Genomic DNA, 18,731 nt, shown 5'->3' with positions numbered 1-18,731 from the left:
TTTGCAGAAGTTATGAAGCGCTTTAAAAAGCTTACAAGAGATACAAAAATGAAAGCTTTCACTAACTATGAGAAAAAGCTGTAAAGACATATTAAGTATATAATATTTTCCACTATATTCGGTAGGTTTTTTACCGATTGTTTATGAAAGCTTTTACTAGGCCAAGTCACAAAAGCTTATTATTTATTATTTATGGGTGGAATGAGTAAATTCGTGGAAGCGAAAAAAGCCGGAAAACTTCTGATGTCAAATAAAGTATTCCATTGAAAAAAAGTTAGAAGAGATATAAAAATTAAAGCTTTCATTAGCCTAGAAGAAAAGGCCGACAACTTTTTTCGATATATTCTTTTGTTTTTATAAGAATGGTTTATGTAAGCTGTTACTAAGTAAATTCAGTATGTCATTAAATCTTCACATATCTGATGGCAAAAGTTTTGAAAAGCTTTAAAAAGCTTATAAGAGACATTAGAATAAAAGCTCTCGCTAGCCTCGAAAATAAGCTGTAAAACTTAATTATTTTATGGCAAAAGTTTTGAAAAGTTTTAAAAAGCTTACAAGAGTTATAAGAATTTTGATAGTAGCAAAAACAAGCTGTAAAACTTCACGTATTTCCTGGTAAAAAGGTGAGAACGCTTTGCATAGCTGACAAAAGAGATAAGAATGAAAGCTTTCGTAAGTTGAAGCTGTAAATCTTCCTTTATCATGACAAAATTTTTAAAACGCTTTAAAAAGCTTAGAAGAGAAATAAAAATGAAAGCTTTCGCATGTCTCGAGACTAAGCTGTAAAGACACATTAAGTTTGTAACTTTTTTCGATATATTCGGAAAGCTTTTTAAAATTCGCCTATGAAAGCTTTGACTAAGCAAAGCCGTGAAAGCTTTTTTTATTATGAACGTTTGTAATTTTTAGTTTTCTACTTTTTTAAGGTATTTCAACTTCCAGTATGTTTTATTCATTAATTATTTTAGAACAAAAATATAAATATCCTCTGAACCTTAAATCTTTTTTTTTATTTTCGGGCCGAAATCCTTGAACCTATTTCTCAACATCGTAATGCTTCGTCTCCCTCGTATTTTATTTATATCTTGTCAACACATTTAAAGCAATAATTTCACACTAATTGTAGTTTAAATTATACATATACATACATATACATATGTACATACTTACTTAGATAAGTATGTGTACATACAACTGTAGTTTCTTGTATTTACTTGTAGTAGATGTGCGTTCCAACATTAGATCAAATATACATACATACATATATTTATAAAAGAAAATTTAATGCGAAAAAAGTACAGCCAAAACTAAACAAGAACTAATACCAACTACGAAATTCCCAAAAAGTGACTATTTAAAAACAATACTGATAAAAAATAATAGCAAACAAACAAAATACATACATACATGTATTATATATACATATATAAATAAAGACAAAATACAACTGGGCGTCAAGTACTATAGTAAATTATATGAAATTGTAAATTTTTCGCTGAATGACAAGTACTCACGCATACATTTATAAATACTTTAGTATTGTAAAATTATACTTGTTCAGTTGATATTATTATTGCATATATGAGAATAAAGAATATACATATAAAAGATAAATTGGTGAAATTGAAAACAAAATAACGGTATTGCGAGTTTTCACTGTAAACTTTTTAATGGGAAAATATGAAGTATGGGACGAGAGTTATGCACGATTAAAGACCATGCGCTGGAAGTGCCTTTACAAAGATCCCAACCGGTTAGTCAGAAGTGTGAGTCAATACATTTTGGATTTTTCATGATTTTTGCAATAATGAAAATAACAGTTTTTTGTCTTTTTAAAAGCTCGAAGCTTTAAAAAATACTTTAAAGCTTAAGGGGTTACATGGGTTTCCTGCGTCGGAAGAATAACTCCTTACAGGATCATCTAAAGTAAAGAAAAATACGTGTCTTAGTTAAAACCTTATCTTAGAACTTGGACGAAGCAGAAAAAACTGAAAATTGGATTTTGCCCGAAATTTTTACAAAAAAACGAAAATTTCAATTTTTTCAAATAGTTGTTATCGAAAAAAAAAATTCTTCATCCAAGTCTTTAAGAATTGTATCTCAAAGACGGGTGTAAGATTTCATGAAGATCGGTTGAATAGTTCTCGAGAAATCTTGCCAACCGTCGTCAAAGACACAATTTCGAGTCTAGGTAGCGCTCACAAGTTCTCAGGGCTGTATCTCTGAAACTATTAATCGCATCAACTTGAAAATTTAGAACAATATTCTACAAGTGTTATAGAGTTTGTTAAAACAATAAAAAAAATCGATTTCTTTAAACTTGGAAACCCATGTAACTTCTTAAAAGCCTTTTCAGTTCCACCGCAACTCTGTCGTTTTTAGCAAGGTAGAGTCAGTATAGATCAAAAATAATAGTGCTTAAATGTCTAAGTTGACTTTTATAAAACATAAAATGATCGAAATCTAGCCTTTGTTGAAACAAATAAAAAAAAATCGTATTATCTCAGACTCGTGAGAAAAATTGTTAAGTCCATAATACCGCAAAAGAAAACTATATTTTCTGACTATTACGAAAATTTTATTGCGATTGGAGATATTCTTCTTCTCTACTGGCGTAGACACCGCGAAGCCGAGTAACAATAGCGCCCCAGTCATTTCTTTTTGTCACTATTTGGCGACAATTGTATAAACCAAGCGCAGTCAAGTCTTTCTTCAGCTGATCTCTTCAAATGAGTGGAGGTTTTCACTTGCTGCTACCGGCAGTTACGGAATCGAATACTTGCAAAGCTAGGGTGTTCTCATCTATCCGGACAGTGTAAACTAGATAGCGTAGCCGTTATCTCTTCATTCACTGAACTATGTTAATCTCTCAGTATATCTCGAAGAGCTTATGGTTCCATCGACTGCGGTACTCGCCGATACCATTGCGCAAAGAATCATAAATCTTCCGCAAAACATTTCTCTCGAACACTGCTAACGTCAACTCATCAGTTGTTGTCATTGTCCATGCCTCCGCAACATAGAACAGGACGAAAATAATGAGAGACTTGTAGAATTTGGTCTTTGTTCATCGGGAAAGAACTTTACTTTTCCATTGCGTGCTCAGTCCAAAGCCAAGAGTGATTCCAAGGTTGATATTGTTCCTTTTTCTAAGATAGACGAAATTATCGACGACTTTATAGTTGTGACAGTCAACAGTGACGTGCGAGTAAAATCGCAAATGCGATGACTGTTTGACAGGAGATATTTCGTCTTATTCTCTCTCACAATTAGACCCATACGCTTCGGTTTTTGATAAAGTCTAGTGAAAGAAAAACTAACGGTGCGGTTGTTGAGGCAAATGATATCAATATGATGGGCGTAAGCCGGTAGCTGCATTCTTTTTTATTTAGCTCTGTAGATTGTAGAAGTCACATGATAAGTAGTACATCTGACTGAAACCTCGCTTGATATCGAACGGCTACGAGAGCTCATTTCCGATTGTGATGTATCTTTTGGTGTTACTCAAGCTCAATTAACACAGCCGAGTAACTTTTGTGGAGATACCAAGTTCAGGCATAGGGGCAAAGGGATGGTGTGTATCGATCTTTTCTCCAAAATTCAACGCATGGGAAATGTTTGGCCAGTGGACTTTTCAGGTATAAAGTCACACTGATAAGATCCAGTTTTTTGACGGAGGGCTTCAGTCTTTCATACACTACGCTCTATAGCATCTTATATGCGATATTAAGCAGGCTGGGGGCTTATCCCACCGTAATTTGCGCAGATTGTTGGGTCCCCTGTTTTGTGGATTGGAAAGAGCTCACTTTGGTTGTAATCGTCGTTGATGCTTCCATCCATTAATACCCTATAAAGAAGCTGATGTCAGCACCTTTTCAGTTCTTCGCCACCGTATTTGAATAGCTCGATCGACAGTGGCTTTGTTGTTCTGTATAATTGATCGGCGCGACAAGCTGAATCGATTTAATCATGTCGGTCTATCTGCCCGTCTGCATATACGCGAACTGGTATCTCAGTTTTTGAGGTATTTGTTTGAAATTTTGCAAACGTCCTTTTCCCAACAAGAAGCTGCTCACCGCTCGAAACTGCTTATATCAGAATACTATAATATATAGCTGCCATATAATTTGAATAGTCAAACTCATCACTTGTTTTGAAAATTTTTACTAGAGAAGATATCTTCAAGAAGTTTGGCATAGATTTTCATTCATTTTTCTGATCGGACCACTAAAGCTTATAGCTGCCATACTAACTGACTGATCAAAATTAGAATAAAGATCTCTTTATACCTTTTATGATATAAAAAATGGCCCTATGAGGGGTATTATAGCTTCGTTGCAAGCGAAGTGGCTGTTTCATTTGTTTTACCGCAAAAATGCTTGACATTCAGACCTCTAATTTAGAATACGCTCTAATATTATCTAACATAGTACCACATATATTCACAAATAGTTTATTCATGTTTATTTATTGTATAAACACTTCCATATAAATATAAATATAGATTACTTAGTACGTTTCTAGCTAGCCGCACCAACACTACAATACTGATCTATAAACTTGAAAGTATGCTGCCGTTATCTCTACTACCGGTATGCAGCCAGCGGAGAAATTCTTCATGACTCATGTCGGCAAACTGATTAACGCCCATCTCGAAAGTCACCTCACCTCTCTTATAGCGTTCATTGTGGGCATCTATCATGCGTAGGTTTTTGCAAAATATAATGCGACGATGGGCGTCTTCGAGGTTCGAGTTGTATTGTTTTTTATATTCAATCTGTAGCGAGCGTAAAAAACAACAAATTAAGAGAAAATATAAAAATTGAACAAAATCTCTTCACTTCACCACGAACCTTGTATAGCTGCCATCTTTGAGCGCTGCAATCGTCCTCAACACAGAATTTGCTGTAAGCCGCCACTATCATCAAAAGAAGAAGCAGCAGGGCGCGCTTGAAATGTGTCGAGTGAATGAAAGCGCACATTTTGTTCTTGGACTCGAGTGTTGTGCGGCAGGTTACGAAATACTTGGCGCTTAACAACGGCGCTTTGATTTATACTACACCTCAAGCTCTGTTTAGTGGGTCTAAGCGGTGATTATGGGGCCGTATATAGGCATATGCAGCTGTGGGTGTGTATACGTGCGCATGTGGGGTCCATGCTCGCGTTTCAGATAACCGTTCAAAGCAATAAATTTTTACTCAATTTCACTTAAAAAAGTAGGAAACATGATAATGACTTTCAAAATATATACATATTACATTGATGAAAACATTTAACACAAATTATTACTCATTAGCATCTAGACTTTGTTCTGACATTTGTATTTAATCCAACTCTAATTGATTTGGAAAATATTGCAATGGCGATAGAGCGCAAACTCGCACGGGCGTCCGCCCACTATGAATATTAACTATTAATATAATTTGTAGATAGCAACACTAATTTAAGGAAAGCGTTATTTATGGGTGTACTCTCTGTTAACTAATGCAATATGGTATACTACTACGAGCAAAAAATAGTAAGACTTTGTTCACAATTTTAAAATTCTTAATTTATTCTTCAAAATCTATGTCCGCCCAGTGCTCTTGTTCCAACGTTTTTTCAATCCTCGAAAAGGTTGTTAAAATCAATTTTCAATGTCAATGCACCTAGCCATTCACGTTTTATAACTTCAATTGACTCAAAACGGTTTCCCGGGAACGGTCATTTGAGTTTGCTGCGTAGCCAGAAATCACTCAGCCGAATACGATGGTTACGGCACGATGATGGTTGGAAATCGGTATAAAACCTTATGATCAAAACTTTTTCAAATCCAACAAAAATCGCTCAAAACCCTAGGTACCGAAAATGGGAACCCCAGTATCTATATTTGACTTTTGATCGAAAATATCGGTTAATGTGTGAGATATATAAATTTAGGGATAATACTTCTCTAACGATGGTGTGTCTGTATATCAAAAATTGGTTGAATCGGGTCAATAAATTCCGTAGCGTGTACCTAATATAAAATTTTTTTTAATTCCGGTTGACTTTATACCACATATGTAAGTATATCGGCCAATATGTAAGTTATCTCAATGAAAATCAGATAGCATGTGGCCGTTGAAAGGCAAGCATTTTGAGACGACAGAGGGGAACTAAGCAGCATGCAGCTCGACTCTCAATGCTATTCCGGAGAATGCCTTCCAAGACGCCTTCAAAGCTTGGAAATCGCGCTGGCAGCCCTGCATCGACACAAAAGGAACCTATTTTGAAAGCTTTTAAAGAATTGTAACAATTGGTTACATAAATTTTTTTAAATCGAATCTGTCCTACTACTTTCCGGACAAACCCTGTATTTGAGTGTTAAGCGTCGTTTGCACGAAGCTATTCATGAAAGAGATCGGAATTGTGGGCCCAATTTGATTTCGGGCAAGTAACTGTTGCGGCTAACTCGAATTAATAATGTGAGGCCTAATATTAGACCACTTTTTCAGCAATTCACAATCATCTCGGTGTAGACAAACGAATTCACATAACCATACAAAATAGTATAGCGGTTTTATTATCGCACGATCTTAGAAGCCACGCAACAGACTCACAACGCGGTGTAATGCGCTTACCAAATGTTTATTTCAGTAAATTGTTGGCTTCGTTGGCTGAATAGCATGTAGCGCCGTCTTGTTGGAATCGAAGGTCGTCGACATCAACTCCACCTGGGCTGGCTAAAAGAACATCTCGTTAACGTTGTTTAATACAAAAAAAACCTTCCGATATTTTTTGGCTGTAATTTTTTAAAAAAATTAAAAACTTTGATTCTGCTTGTGGATTATTTTTATTTGGTCTTTTAAATTTTTTGACATCAAGTCAAGAATATGATATCATGCAAATGGCCGCCGCCACATTTGATTATCATTTGAGCCCTTTTTATGACATTTTCCATCACTTTGGCCAGAACTTCCGGCGATAGGTCCTCATATTCTTGACAAATATTGTCTTTAAGCTGCAAGAGTCTGAGGCTTGTTGACATAAACCCATCAAGTTGCGGCAAAAAGAACTCGTTGATCATTGCTCTGTAGCGCTTACCACTCTCTGTAACCGTTTGGCCCGCGACGTTTTCGAAGAAAAAAGGTCCTATGACTCCTCCAGCGAAAACAGCACACCATACAGTGACTTTGAGCGAGTGTAATGGCTCTTCGTGTGTTATACGCCGATTTTCAGTGCCCCAGAAGCGTAAATTTTGCTTATTTCCGGACCCGCTAAGATGGAAATGGGCCTCATCACTCATGAAAAATGCTCTTCCTCTTGGTGGTGATTAAGGATGGCTTGAGTGTATGTTAGACGCGATTGGCGGTCAGCAGCTAACAGCTGATGCACCGTCTGGACTTTGTACGGAAACATCTTTAAATCTTGTACCAGAATTCGCTGTAAACACCGTCGGCTGATATCCATTTGCGTGGCACGTCGTCTAGTCGGCGCTTCCATGACATCCTCGGGAACAGCAGCAATATTCTCTGCAGAACGGCTACTCCGGAGTCTGCCACGCCTGGAAGCATTTCGTGCTGTGCCAGTCTCTTCGAAGTGACCGGCTAAACAATGTTTCAACAGTAGACAAAATTCACTTTGTGCCAAAGTCACCGACCGATTATTGGTCAAATAAATAATCACTAATAACCCGCGTTCTGGAGCAGTGTAGCGCAACTGAACTGACATTAGAGGTCAATTGAAATTTATAGCATCTTCTGATAGGAGGATTACTTTTGCGCCACCCTGTATAAGTAAGCTTTAAGTCAAATTAAGGTTACTTAAAGAAAAGAGATCTCTTATGAAGATCTATGTTGGTTTCGTAAAGATCTGTTGTGATATAAAAAACTTTTCCATATTTGGACATGACTCCGATTGTTCAGTTTGTATGGCAGCTCTATCTTATAGTTGTCTGATATCGGCCGTTCTGAAACAGAGCCACACACAATCACCCGGAATACTGCCATTGTAATCTATAAGACAATCGACGGAAAGTCCAACCCGCTCTAGCCTTAAAATAAATTTCGGCATCGAAACATCCAAGATCCAAAACATTATCGATTTAATGAACCGCTTTAATTCAGTCAGATTACTGATTACTTTGTTTTGTATACCTATTGCTTTACATAACCCCATAAAAAAAAGTGTGGTGCAGTCAGACTTTACCTTGCTGGGACCAAACGCTATTGAGAGCGATATGTCTTCGGCACAACTCTGGGTAAAAAAAAACTCATTCAACAGCTTTAAATAACAGTTTCCATTGGCAGTTATTGTTACACCGTGTTCTCAAAGAAGTATCGCCCGACAAAATACTTCACAGTGACTCGTTCTCGGTGAAGTTCCGCCTCGTGGATTATTTCTATATTTCATTCGCTGCTCATACAGCAGTTTTGTTTGTTTTTACTTATTTCCGTTTAGATAAAAGTGGGCCTCATCAGACATAAACAGACAATTTAATGTCTGCTTCGCCCATTTCAATAATGTTTTGGAAAAAATCCAGGCGAATAGGCAAATTTTGAGGGTTTACCCGGTTTGTTATTTGAACTTTGTACGGAACCAGGTTAAAGTCATTATGAATTATCCGTTGTAATAACCGTCTGCTAACACCACGTTGCGCAGATAAGTTACGAGTTAAAACTCTTAGATTTGACTAAATTGACAAGGCAACAGCTATGATTGTTGCTTACGAACATACTGATCTTGATGATATAGTTTTCTTATGATATTTCCAGTTTTGGCAAACATGTTTCTTCTACTTCTTTATTGGCGTAGACACGGTTATAGGCGAGTTTACACCAAACATGTTTACCAACCTCATAATGGTCCTTCTACTCGGCGGAGTGCCGCCAAATTCCGTCTGAATTCCCTTTGGACGGAAATAACGGACTGCACTATCCAAACCCTCTTTTCGCTAATCCAAACATTCATTGCAATACTTCCAGATTCGACAAGCATGTTTACCAACCTCATAATGGTCCATCTACTCAGGGGAGTTCCATCAAAATCCTGTCTGAATTCTCTTTCGATTGAAATGACGGACTGCAAAGCTTGGTACCGCTGCACTATCCAAACCCTCTTTTCGGTATTCCAAGCATTCATTGTAACACTTCTTCTTGCGATACTTTCAGATTCGGCAAACATGTGCACAAACTTCATAATGGTCCAAAATCCCGTCTGAATTCAATTTGGGCGGAAATGACGTACTGCAAAGCATGGTACCGCTGTACTATACAAGCCCTCATTTTGGTAGCATTTTACAGAAATAATCTAAATAATAATTCTGAGAATCTGATTGTTTGAGCTTTAGTTTAGCATGGCCTGTAGGGAACATGTAATATTTATTGCGCAAGGTTAACAAACTTTCCAAGATATCATTTCGACTAGAAACCCACAAAATAACAGACTCAGGTGATGCCTAGCAAGAGTTAAATAAACACAATAATAAAAAAAACATTAATCTCACCAAAACTTATAAAATATTTATATAATTAATTTATAATAGCCCTCATTTAATAATAATAAATATGATAAGCTTTGAAAAATGCATAAGATCAATAACATGTGCCATGAGTGGGCCAAGAACCTTTGAATTGTTTTCGAGATCAGTGTGTTATCACTACAAAATTTATTTTTCTTTGTATTTTTTTTAATTTATTGGTGGCTTTGAAATCGCTAATGAACAAAAGATACTACAAAATACACAAATAACTCAGTTAGCAACCACAACAAACGGAGCCAGCAACAAAGCTATGCAAATTAGGCAAATGCCAGATGTGATAAACTAAGCAATAAATTTTGAAATTCTCTGCATTCGTTTGACCTTTACCTGCCGTATCGCAAAATGTCACACAAATAATAATAACAAAGAAATAATAAAAAAAAATATTTTAAAAAAAATTTTAAAATAATCTCATTTTATTTAAATGTAAAATAAATAACAGTATATAGTACACATAACAATATTTTTTACTAAACTTAGATTAAAATTTTGCTAGAACTCGTTTCATTGCATTAAACAATATAATACTATTTTTGTTATAAATAGCGCCATGCCTCCTCAAATGCTTTTTTTTGTTTTTTCTTAACTACCTCTACAATATCGGATAACTGCACTCGCTCGCAATGCCGCAAAAACTATTCGCATTCCGCAACATGCGCATAAAACCGCCTTCGCCCCAATTCTCCGAATACGAATTCTTAATAATCCAATAGTCGCGACCATTCTCAGTGCCATAGCCGACCACCACAACCGAGTGATTCACCTCTTCTTGATTGCATTCATTATCATCATATATGCCGCCCATGTATTGCTCAAACGATATGGGCGAACCGTTGATGGAGCACGCTAATGGGCCGAGCGTTGCAATGACCTCTTTCATTTTCTCCTCATCGCCTGGTTTAATGCGCGCATAGTCACGTATTTGTACACCCTTACCCGTATCGTTGCGATGACACTGTGCATTCTCCATTTGTGTGTATGGGTAATTGTTCGCTATCGAGATGCCGTGATCGCGTATATATTCGAAGCCATACTCCTGAAAACCACCATCACAACCCATATTACCATACTCATCGGCGCAGTCGACGAGATTTTGTTGTGAGAGCGGCACTAGTATGCCGGTGCGACGAAAGAGATGTCCCTCGAGTGCAGCAGCTGTGGCGAAGGACCAACATGAGCCGCAGTCGAAACCCTGAAAGCCGGGCGGTGTGACGCCACCTTTTTCGCGCCAATCAAATGAGTCAGGCAGGTTTTGTAAATTTGCCTTGGCAGTGACGAAATTTGTGTGCTTAGAGGTGATTTCCCTGCAATTAAATGTCGATAAAGGTTAAGCTGATCTTCATTTCAGTAATCTAGTATTTTATGTTAATTTATGGCGGTTTCTCGTTAACTAATCTAAATTGTGAGAATTTAGAAGTTCAGCCTTGATTTAATGACCAGTGAGTAGAAAAAACTCGGCTATAACCACATAGGCGGTGTCTACGCTAATAAAGAAGAAGAAGAAGAGTAGGAAAAACCACCGCAAAATAAACACACAGATATAAATACATATACATATGTATATTTGTATAGTCGAAGCTCGAATTCCGTGACGGTATAAGTATGTATTACTCATCATTGCGTTCTCGAAATTAGTCAATAAATATTGGAAATCACTAAGTTAAACCCAACCATTTGCTCGAATTAATAATGAACACACAACACAATTGTGGGTTCTCTTCAGCTATTCTGGAACACAGTTTATAATAACATCTCGAAAAAAATGTTTGAGGAACAAAGCTATCGCTTCAATGTCTTACAGACGGCGAAGCTTTCAATATAAAGGCGAAACGGGTAAACGTACGCTAAGAAGGCTGGTGGAGGAATCTATGAATGGTGCCTAAAAATCATGATTCAGACTGCCAGACCATTAAGGTAGAATTAAATCTAGTGGTTCAGAGTGCAGTCTCATCCAAAGGTAGATATCAGAGCGGCATTACTAGCCTTTAGCTTATATATCGTGGCTTTGAGATTAGCCTTGCCACGATTTCAACGTATCGAGTTAGTTCGTAAAAAAACTCACGGAATCACAGATAATTGTAAAGCGAAAGAATTAGTAAGGTTCGCTTTTGCCTCAATATCTGCAGGATGAAAACAATTTGTATCACAGGTGTCTGGCTTGGTTTCAATTAATCGCCGAGAGCGCTGTTCAAATACTAGCTGTTTTTGTTATTGTTGTTGTTGTAAAGGGTATCCAAACGCCGTAAGAATGGTAAGGATTACATAAGTTATCATCGACGTCATCCGGGCTAGGCCCAGAACATGAATGATTTCTAGGTAAGCACCAAGGCAGGAATAGCTTTAAGAGGAGTTCATTATGCTCCTTATGCTCACTACACAGGTGTTCGACGGGAGACATCAAGAGGCATCCTGTCGTAGTCCAGAGTGCAGTGTTCTGACAAGTTTGCAGCTTCCTTGTCTGCGTTTCACTGCATACAGGCGACCAGATTGTTGCGGCGTAGTTAAGTACCGGCCGGCCGATTGCCTTGTATGTTGCCAACAACGTTTCTTTATCCTTTCCCAATGTGCTGCCGGCTAGCGACTTGAGGATTTATGAGGAATGGAGAAGCACAGGCTGTCGATAGTCACACCTAAAGTTTTAGGGTGATTGACGTTCGGAATTCTTACGCCATCGACTGTAATATTAAGGTCAAGTCTGTACTGCTTCCTCCAGTTTGTTAATATGGCCGCTGTGGATTTAATGCGTACTAAGTTCCGTGCAGCGAGGAAGCGAGAAAGGTCGAAGTGATAGCCGTTTACGTTAGGATCTAACCACGTTTAGATCGGTAAGTCTTCAAATACTAGCTCATGCGCAGTGGCAAGTTCTAGCCGAAGGAAATTAAAAGTGGTCCAGTGAGCTATTCGCACTAAGCAAAGTTCACATTTCGCTGTTGGAGGCCATCGGTTATATTTGCCAATAAGCAACCACGCCGAAAATTTAAAAACCTCCTGATGACAGTTATCGAAATTTTTGCAAGGAGATGAAGTAGAATGATCTTGACTTTGTGTGTTAAAGACTAAAACTCCACCATCTCGATAGGCCAGATGAAAAACAGAAAGACTTCGAAGTTTTGTGATTAGTTTAAGGTACAGAAGCACCAAGGTGGCAATCTAGACCAATTATTAATGGTGGTTTTCGCCTTTGATATTTTTTTAGTTTTGTTATCGGCTGCGCGGAAACTTGGCCAACGTTGGGCCATCATCGGTACATGTGCTGTCGCAAACGTTTTTTAGCGCCAGAATGATCGCAGGAGATCTATTGATCCCTTTGCTCTCAGTACGGCTAACCTCTCTCTACCTACATAAGTAGTTGTGGGATTTTCAACAGGCCATTGCGCTATTGGCATCCATGCTGTAAGGTTGGGGATCTTACCAGACACCATTTGCAGAAGCTGTATGGAAGAAGATGGGATGAAAACAACTCAACACTTCCTTCTGGACTGTTCCGCGTTTGGGAGGTCAAGATTTAAACACTTGGGAGCGCATACCTTCAGGCATACCATCGAACTGGCGGGAGTTAAAATTAAACACATACATACATATGTAAATTTGTATTGGCTACTAAGCGTTTTGCTAATTTATAAGTTCGAACACAGAAGTTCTTCTTTCACAAGGACTACATCTTCGATGAGCCAACTAACCTAACCTATAACACCTCCGGAGCTCGAAGAAAACTTTTCATCGATTTTATTTATTTATTTTTTGTTATTTAAATAAGATTTATTTTTTACTTACTCTCCAGTAAATGTGATCCTTGATCCCGTCAATCTGCCAACTTCCCGACGCGTCAAATCCGCCAAAGGGTTAATGGCTAAACGGAATGAGCTCAATCCGGAAGCAGCATATTTATTTGTCAAATCCACAACCGATTTTTTAGCAATAAATATCGATTCCCGATATTGGCGTTCTCTGTCGTCATTGTACACTTTGCCGGTTTGTGACAAATAATCGTCAAAATTTTGTACATCACACAGTTTGTTGAATGTCTGCTGTGCCAATGTGGGCGCGAACCAAATGACGAAGCAATACGATATTGCCGGCAATAGATGAGGTAATAAACGTGTGGTCAACATTTTTTTGCAACAGGTATTTCTGTAAAAAGCTGAGGCGTGGAAATTTTAATTAAAAAAGAACAATAATTTACGCTCGTAAAAATAATGTGTCATAAAATTAGTTGTAAACTAAATATATTAACGCTGCTAAATTGTCTGCATGAACAAAGAAATATACTTGAAGCGTGGAAGTGCTAAGCTTACTAATGCACAATGTTGTATTTGTACATATTTATTTAAGCTTGTAAGCTTGTAACCTAGAAGTTAGTTGTAAAGTTTCCGGTACTAAGGAAAACAAATAAAGGTAAAGCAACGATATAAAGATATGCAACTTAATATTGACAATGTTACGGAGCTGTAAGTAAGTATGATATTTTATACATTGGAGGACAAACAAATATCAACTATTTCCCCGGATATTACTGCTTTTTGTACAATAATTTATGCCAACCTTCGTTAAAATATCCTCTGAAATAAAATTTTTTTTTATTCAAGAACTTGATTTCAGATCTTGGTGCTACGGGCACTTTTTTGTCTAACTGGCACGGGAACTCGGCCTGCGGACTCAAATTTTTCCACTAGATGTTCAATTGTTGATCTGACGATGAGAAATGTCAAAAGTGCGGAAAAAATAAGGCGTCGTTTGCTGTCCCTATCGGTATACTTTTGTAGCGACCCTATGAAAAGATCCGATATATACTATATAAAAGCTGTTTGGTGCAAGAAGAACGTGTGTAAAATTTCAAAATGATATCTCAAAAGCTGAGGAACTAGTTTGAGTGCATACAGTCAGTAGACGGACGGTCTGAAAGACATGTCTAAATCAACCCAGCTCGTCGTGCTGTTCATTAACATTTTATGGATCTGTGAGCTGTCCTTCCGGGTGTTACAAACTTCATGAAACTCTTAGTATATCCCTTTCAGGGCATAAATATCATTCGAGTAGGCATATTATAATTTTGTTTTTTTTATTTTTTATGGATGATGATGGATGGATGGATGGATGATGAGCAGCAGTGCTAACAATAAAGATCAAATATCCGAAAATGAACAAATTCGTTTATAATTAATTGCCGATCATTGTATATTACATTGCCTATTCCCGCTTTCGACACTTTTTCAGGGATTAAAAATCTTAATCTTAATTAATTATTTTTAACATTGTTATATTTTGTTTGACGCTTGGTATATGTTGTTACAGTATTTATAGTCATATGTTATATTAATTGATGACACTTAGAAATTTTGACAGAATACTATATCAACACAGAACGAATTAATCGCTTATCGCTTGAAATTTTGTTACATGACAATAGATATTTTCATAGGTCGTTTTTGAAAAAAGCATAATTCCTCAGAAAAGCTTTTGCTATCTTCAGAAAGTGATAAGATAAATAGATGATAAATTGCAGCGCGACCTGAGGTCCATTGTGCCTGCAGGAAGTGATGAATTGTGAATATTGGGCAAGCTAATCTAGAGAGAGATTTCAAGAAACAAGAAAGAGACTTAAAAAAATTAAATAAATAATCACTGGAACGTCTACAATTTGTACTCATATGTAGTCAGGTATGCAGAGTGGACCGCTTGATGCTACATCTTAAGATTTGGTTAAGAATGTCTCACTCTTTGCCATACTTAAAATACCTCAATCAAAAAGCAGTGTGATTGTATATACAATTTAGCATAATTTCTTCGCTGAACGTTTTTGGAGGTGATTGTGCCGCAAAACACGAATTATTGGCATTGTACTAATAAACCGAGTGCAGTTGTAATATGATAAAGCTTCTCAGGAGGTCCATCTGTGTAATAAGCTTGTGTAGTTCATATATTGGGTACTACATAAATTCAAAAATTTATACAAATGAATTCTAGTTGTTAATTTTTATGTAACGAAAATTGAAACAATTCTGAGCCGCCTGAGCTTAGCATCATTTCACTCCGAAGTCCAATCGACAGTCATCCGAGAAGACTGCACACAATGAACTCGCTCCAAAGTATGGAAAAACGCAACAATCGGCCGCAAGGTTATGACGTCTGTATTTTGGGATGCGCATGGATTAATTTTGATTGACTACTTTGAAAAGAGAAGGAACATCAACAGTGTCTATTACATTACATAGCGTTATTGAATCATTTGAAAGACGAAATCGCCAAAAAAATGGCGGCATTTGAAGAAAATAAAAGTGCTTTTTCACCAAGGCAATGCAACGTGTCACACACAGTGAAAACGATGGCCAAAATATATGAATTGGGCTTTGAATTGCTTCTGCATTCACCGTATTCTCCCTATCTGGCGTCCAGAGACTATTTCTTGTTCTCAGATCGCGCTGAGACTATTTCATGTTCTCAAATCTCGCTCGAATGCTCGCTGAGAAGAAATTTTCATCATTTGAATAAGTGATTATCCAAACTGAAGCCTATTTTGAAGCAAAGTACAAATCGTACTACCAAAATGGGAACGAAAGGTTAGAGAATCGTTATAATCAGTGTATGACCCTTGAAGAAAACTGTGTTGAATAAAATAACGGATTTTGCCAAAAACATGTATTTTATGACGGTAGGTCCGGAACTTTTCAATTAACCTGTTAGTCAACTACTACTTCTTTATTAATGTAGACACCGCTATAACTGCGTAAGCCGAGTTTACAACAACATTGAGAAGTCCTCTCTCGACGACCAAAACCAAACTCTATAAGTCACTCATTAGTCAACTACTGTTGGAGCTAAACATTATTGATATTGGAAATGAATTTGCAACGAATATGCCTCAAGTTTGTTAATGAAGACATTAGTGGTGACTTTGCGTCAATATATAATATTCTGCGGAGCAGAACTCGCACTGTCAAAACCAGACGCTGTTAAAAATGCTGTGCTAACCAAGCTACCTACACAAATGTTAAGTAATTTACAACTATTCAAAATATTTTAAAGTTTTTTAATGACCGACGCACAAATTTAAAAACCCACTTGAAGAACAATAGCTGTGAAAAAGTACACGCGCAATTTCATACCTACTTAAAGCAGCAAAACGCCTTCAGTGGCAATCAAGCGTCACGCATTATAACTAAATTAACGAGCACTTTGAAAAGTGAAAGGAAGTCTGTAATACCAAACACATGTGCAAACATATTCAAATTAATAATTTTTATAATATTTTTTTAATATAGCCAACAGAATCGTGTTGTGTTAATGAAAGCGATGGCATTTTCAAGCATCTGCACTCCCTCCTACATAAAACATACGGACCTACAGTTATTATTTGTGCCACTTGTGTCATTTCCTGCGTTACAACAACCGTCAAATTGCTGCTCATACGGTAATTTGTTTGTGCGATCACTAATTATAAAATCGTAGAAAGGTAGAGAATTTTTTTATGCATAATCATTTTGAGTTAACCAACCAAAGCAACAATAATAAAACTCATCTAAGACATCAATACCACAAAAGCAATAAACAAAACATAAATCAGCTGTACATATGTATGTTTCGCATACAGTTGTCTGTCAACTTCATAACTGAACTCCGCTTACACTTGGGTGAGCATATCGATGAGGAATGGCGGGTCAAGAAATGGAAGCAACTAGTTGAGTTTTATGTAATTTTGGCTTATAAAGTGTGATTTGCTTAGCTTGGTCAAAATAACCAGCTGAACTTGTACGCATAGCCGCCATGGCGGGTATTGATGTTTTTTCGGGCCGAAACACAACACAAGAAAACGACTAAATTCAGTTTTACGAAGTTTCGAGCTATATGCTTGCGTAGTCTTCAGAGATTGACAACTTCTATTGCGGAAGTGCCAATGTAATCGAATCTCATTTAGCTGTATTAAAACATATATTTAGTGAATAAATACATATATTGGACATTCTGAGACATACAACGGCTACTTAGTCAATTGGAAGTCGGCTTGGAATATTTTTCCAAGTTGGCCTGGCGATTTGAGATTCTAATGGGTGATTTGGGTAGTTGCACGAGATCTTAAATTGAAAGCGTACAAATGTAACAGCGCTTCTGTGTAAGAACTGGAAGCCGCTCGACCTTCCCAAGCGACATGATTTCGCTCTAAGGGCCTTTGGAAACTTCCTTAGGAAGAACTGACGTTTTTGAGCCAAATTCTGCTTGTTATTAGGCCCATTTCACTTCAATGAATATGATAACAAGCAAAATTTCAGCATTTGCCGCTGACAGACCTATCTCCATCGTTATTTACTCACACTTTAACATATACAAGTATGTTAGAGTTTAAACTGAAAGCGTACTTAACAAATCATCAATAAAACAGCCGCTTTATTACGATGGAGGAGAAGCTATACAAATATTTAGTAGCATGCATAGAGGAAACGTCAATTACGCCGGCATAAAACGATTTTTCTGGAGAGACTGTTTATGTAAATATGTTATTCTATGATCTTCAAAATCGAAATATTTACTCTGGAATTTAAATTTCAGTTAGCGCAAATCATTTTGGGTCAACCTACAAAATGGTTTTCAGTTACGCCAAAAATATTTGTCTTCTCGAATTTCGTTCAACGTCTCCAATGCATGGAAATAGTTTTGTCAACTTTATTATTACGTAGTTTTTCGAAGCTAGCTGAAATCCAGGCCTTCCTTTTATTGTAACAAAATGTCATTTTTTAATAGACACTGCTGGCACAACACAAGTTCGCTGTTTCTTACAAACTTTTTGAAATTATTTTTGTTGTTATTTTGCATGTAAGACAATAAGAAACCCATTTCGGATCCATAACGGAAAACTTTCGATCGATCTCGGCCAACCTGTTGCTATAGAGTATAATAGTTTTGTTCACCTAACGGTTGTATGTACTTATCACCTAAAATTAAGCGAGATATTAAGATATAGTGTTATATTGGGTAGTCGAAAAAGGCTTTTCGTGGTTATTATCCGATGTCTTCCATTTTTGAACTGTATATGGAAATGCCTGAAGGAAACGACTCTGTAGAGTTTGGTTGACATAGCTATAGTAGTTTCCGAGATATGTACAAAAAACTTAGTAGGGGGCGGGGACACGCCCACTTTTCCAAAAAAATTACGTCCAAATATACCTCTCCCTAATGCGATCCTCTGTGCCAAATTTCACTTTAATATCTTTATTTATGGCTTAGTTATGACACTTGA

The 18,731-nt window shown here is 37.0% G+C and overlaps 2 protein-coding genes across 2 annotated transcripts; both read right to left on the bottom strand.

Annotated features, from left to right (window-relative positions):
• Positions 1-4,440: 4,440 nt before the first annotated feature.
• On the bottom strand, positions 4,441-5,007 carry LOC120772272 (protein CTLA-2-alpha-like). Its single transcript, XM_040100776.1, has 2 exons — positions 4,854-5,007; positions 4,441-4,777 (listed from the first exon to the last, which is right to left on the bottom strand). Exons 1-2 carry the CDS (start codon positions 4,980-4,982, stop codon positions 4,553-4,555), a joined length of 354 nt encoding a protein of 117 aa, XP_039956710.1. The 5' UTR covers positions 4,983-5,007; the 3' UTR covers positions 4,441-4,552.
• Positions 5,008-9,963: 4,956 nt separating this feature from the next.
• On the bottom strand, positions 9,964-13,630 carry LOC120771996 (procathepsin L-like). The gene is made up of 2 exons (XM_040100353.1): positions 13,277-13,630; positions 9,964-10,806 (listed from the first exon to the last, which is right to left on the bottom strand). The coding sequence occupies exons 1-2, from the start codon at positions 13,612-13,614 to the stop codon at positions 10,095-10,097; spliced, it is 1,050 nt and encodes a 349-aa protein (XP_039956287.1). The 5' UTR covers positions 13,615-13,630; the 3' UTR covers positions 9,964-10,094.
• Positions 13,631-18,731: the final 5,101 nt, after the last annotated feature.

Source organism: Bactrocera tryoni, chromosome 3, assembly GCF_016617805.1.
Source record: "Bactrocera tryoni isolate S06 chromosome 3, CSIRO_BtryS06_freeze2, whole genome shotgun sequence".
Classification (NCBI taxonomy): domain Eukaryota; kingdom Metazoa; phylum Arthropoda; class Insecta; order Diptera; family Tephritidae; genus Bactrocera; species Bactrocera tryoni.
Note: the sequence above shows the minus strand (reverse complement) of the source record. Positions and strands in the feature narration are given on the sequence as shown.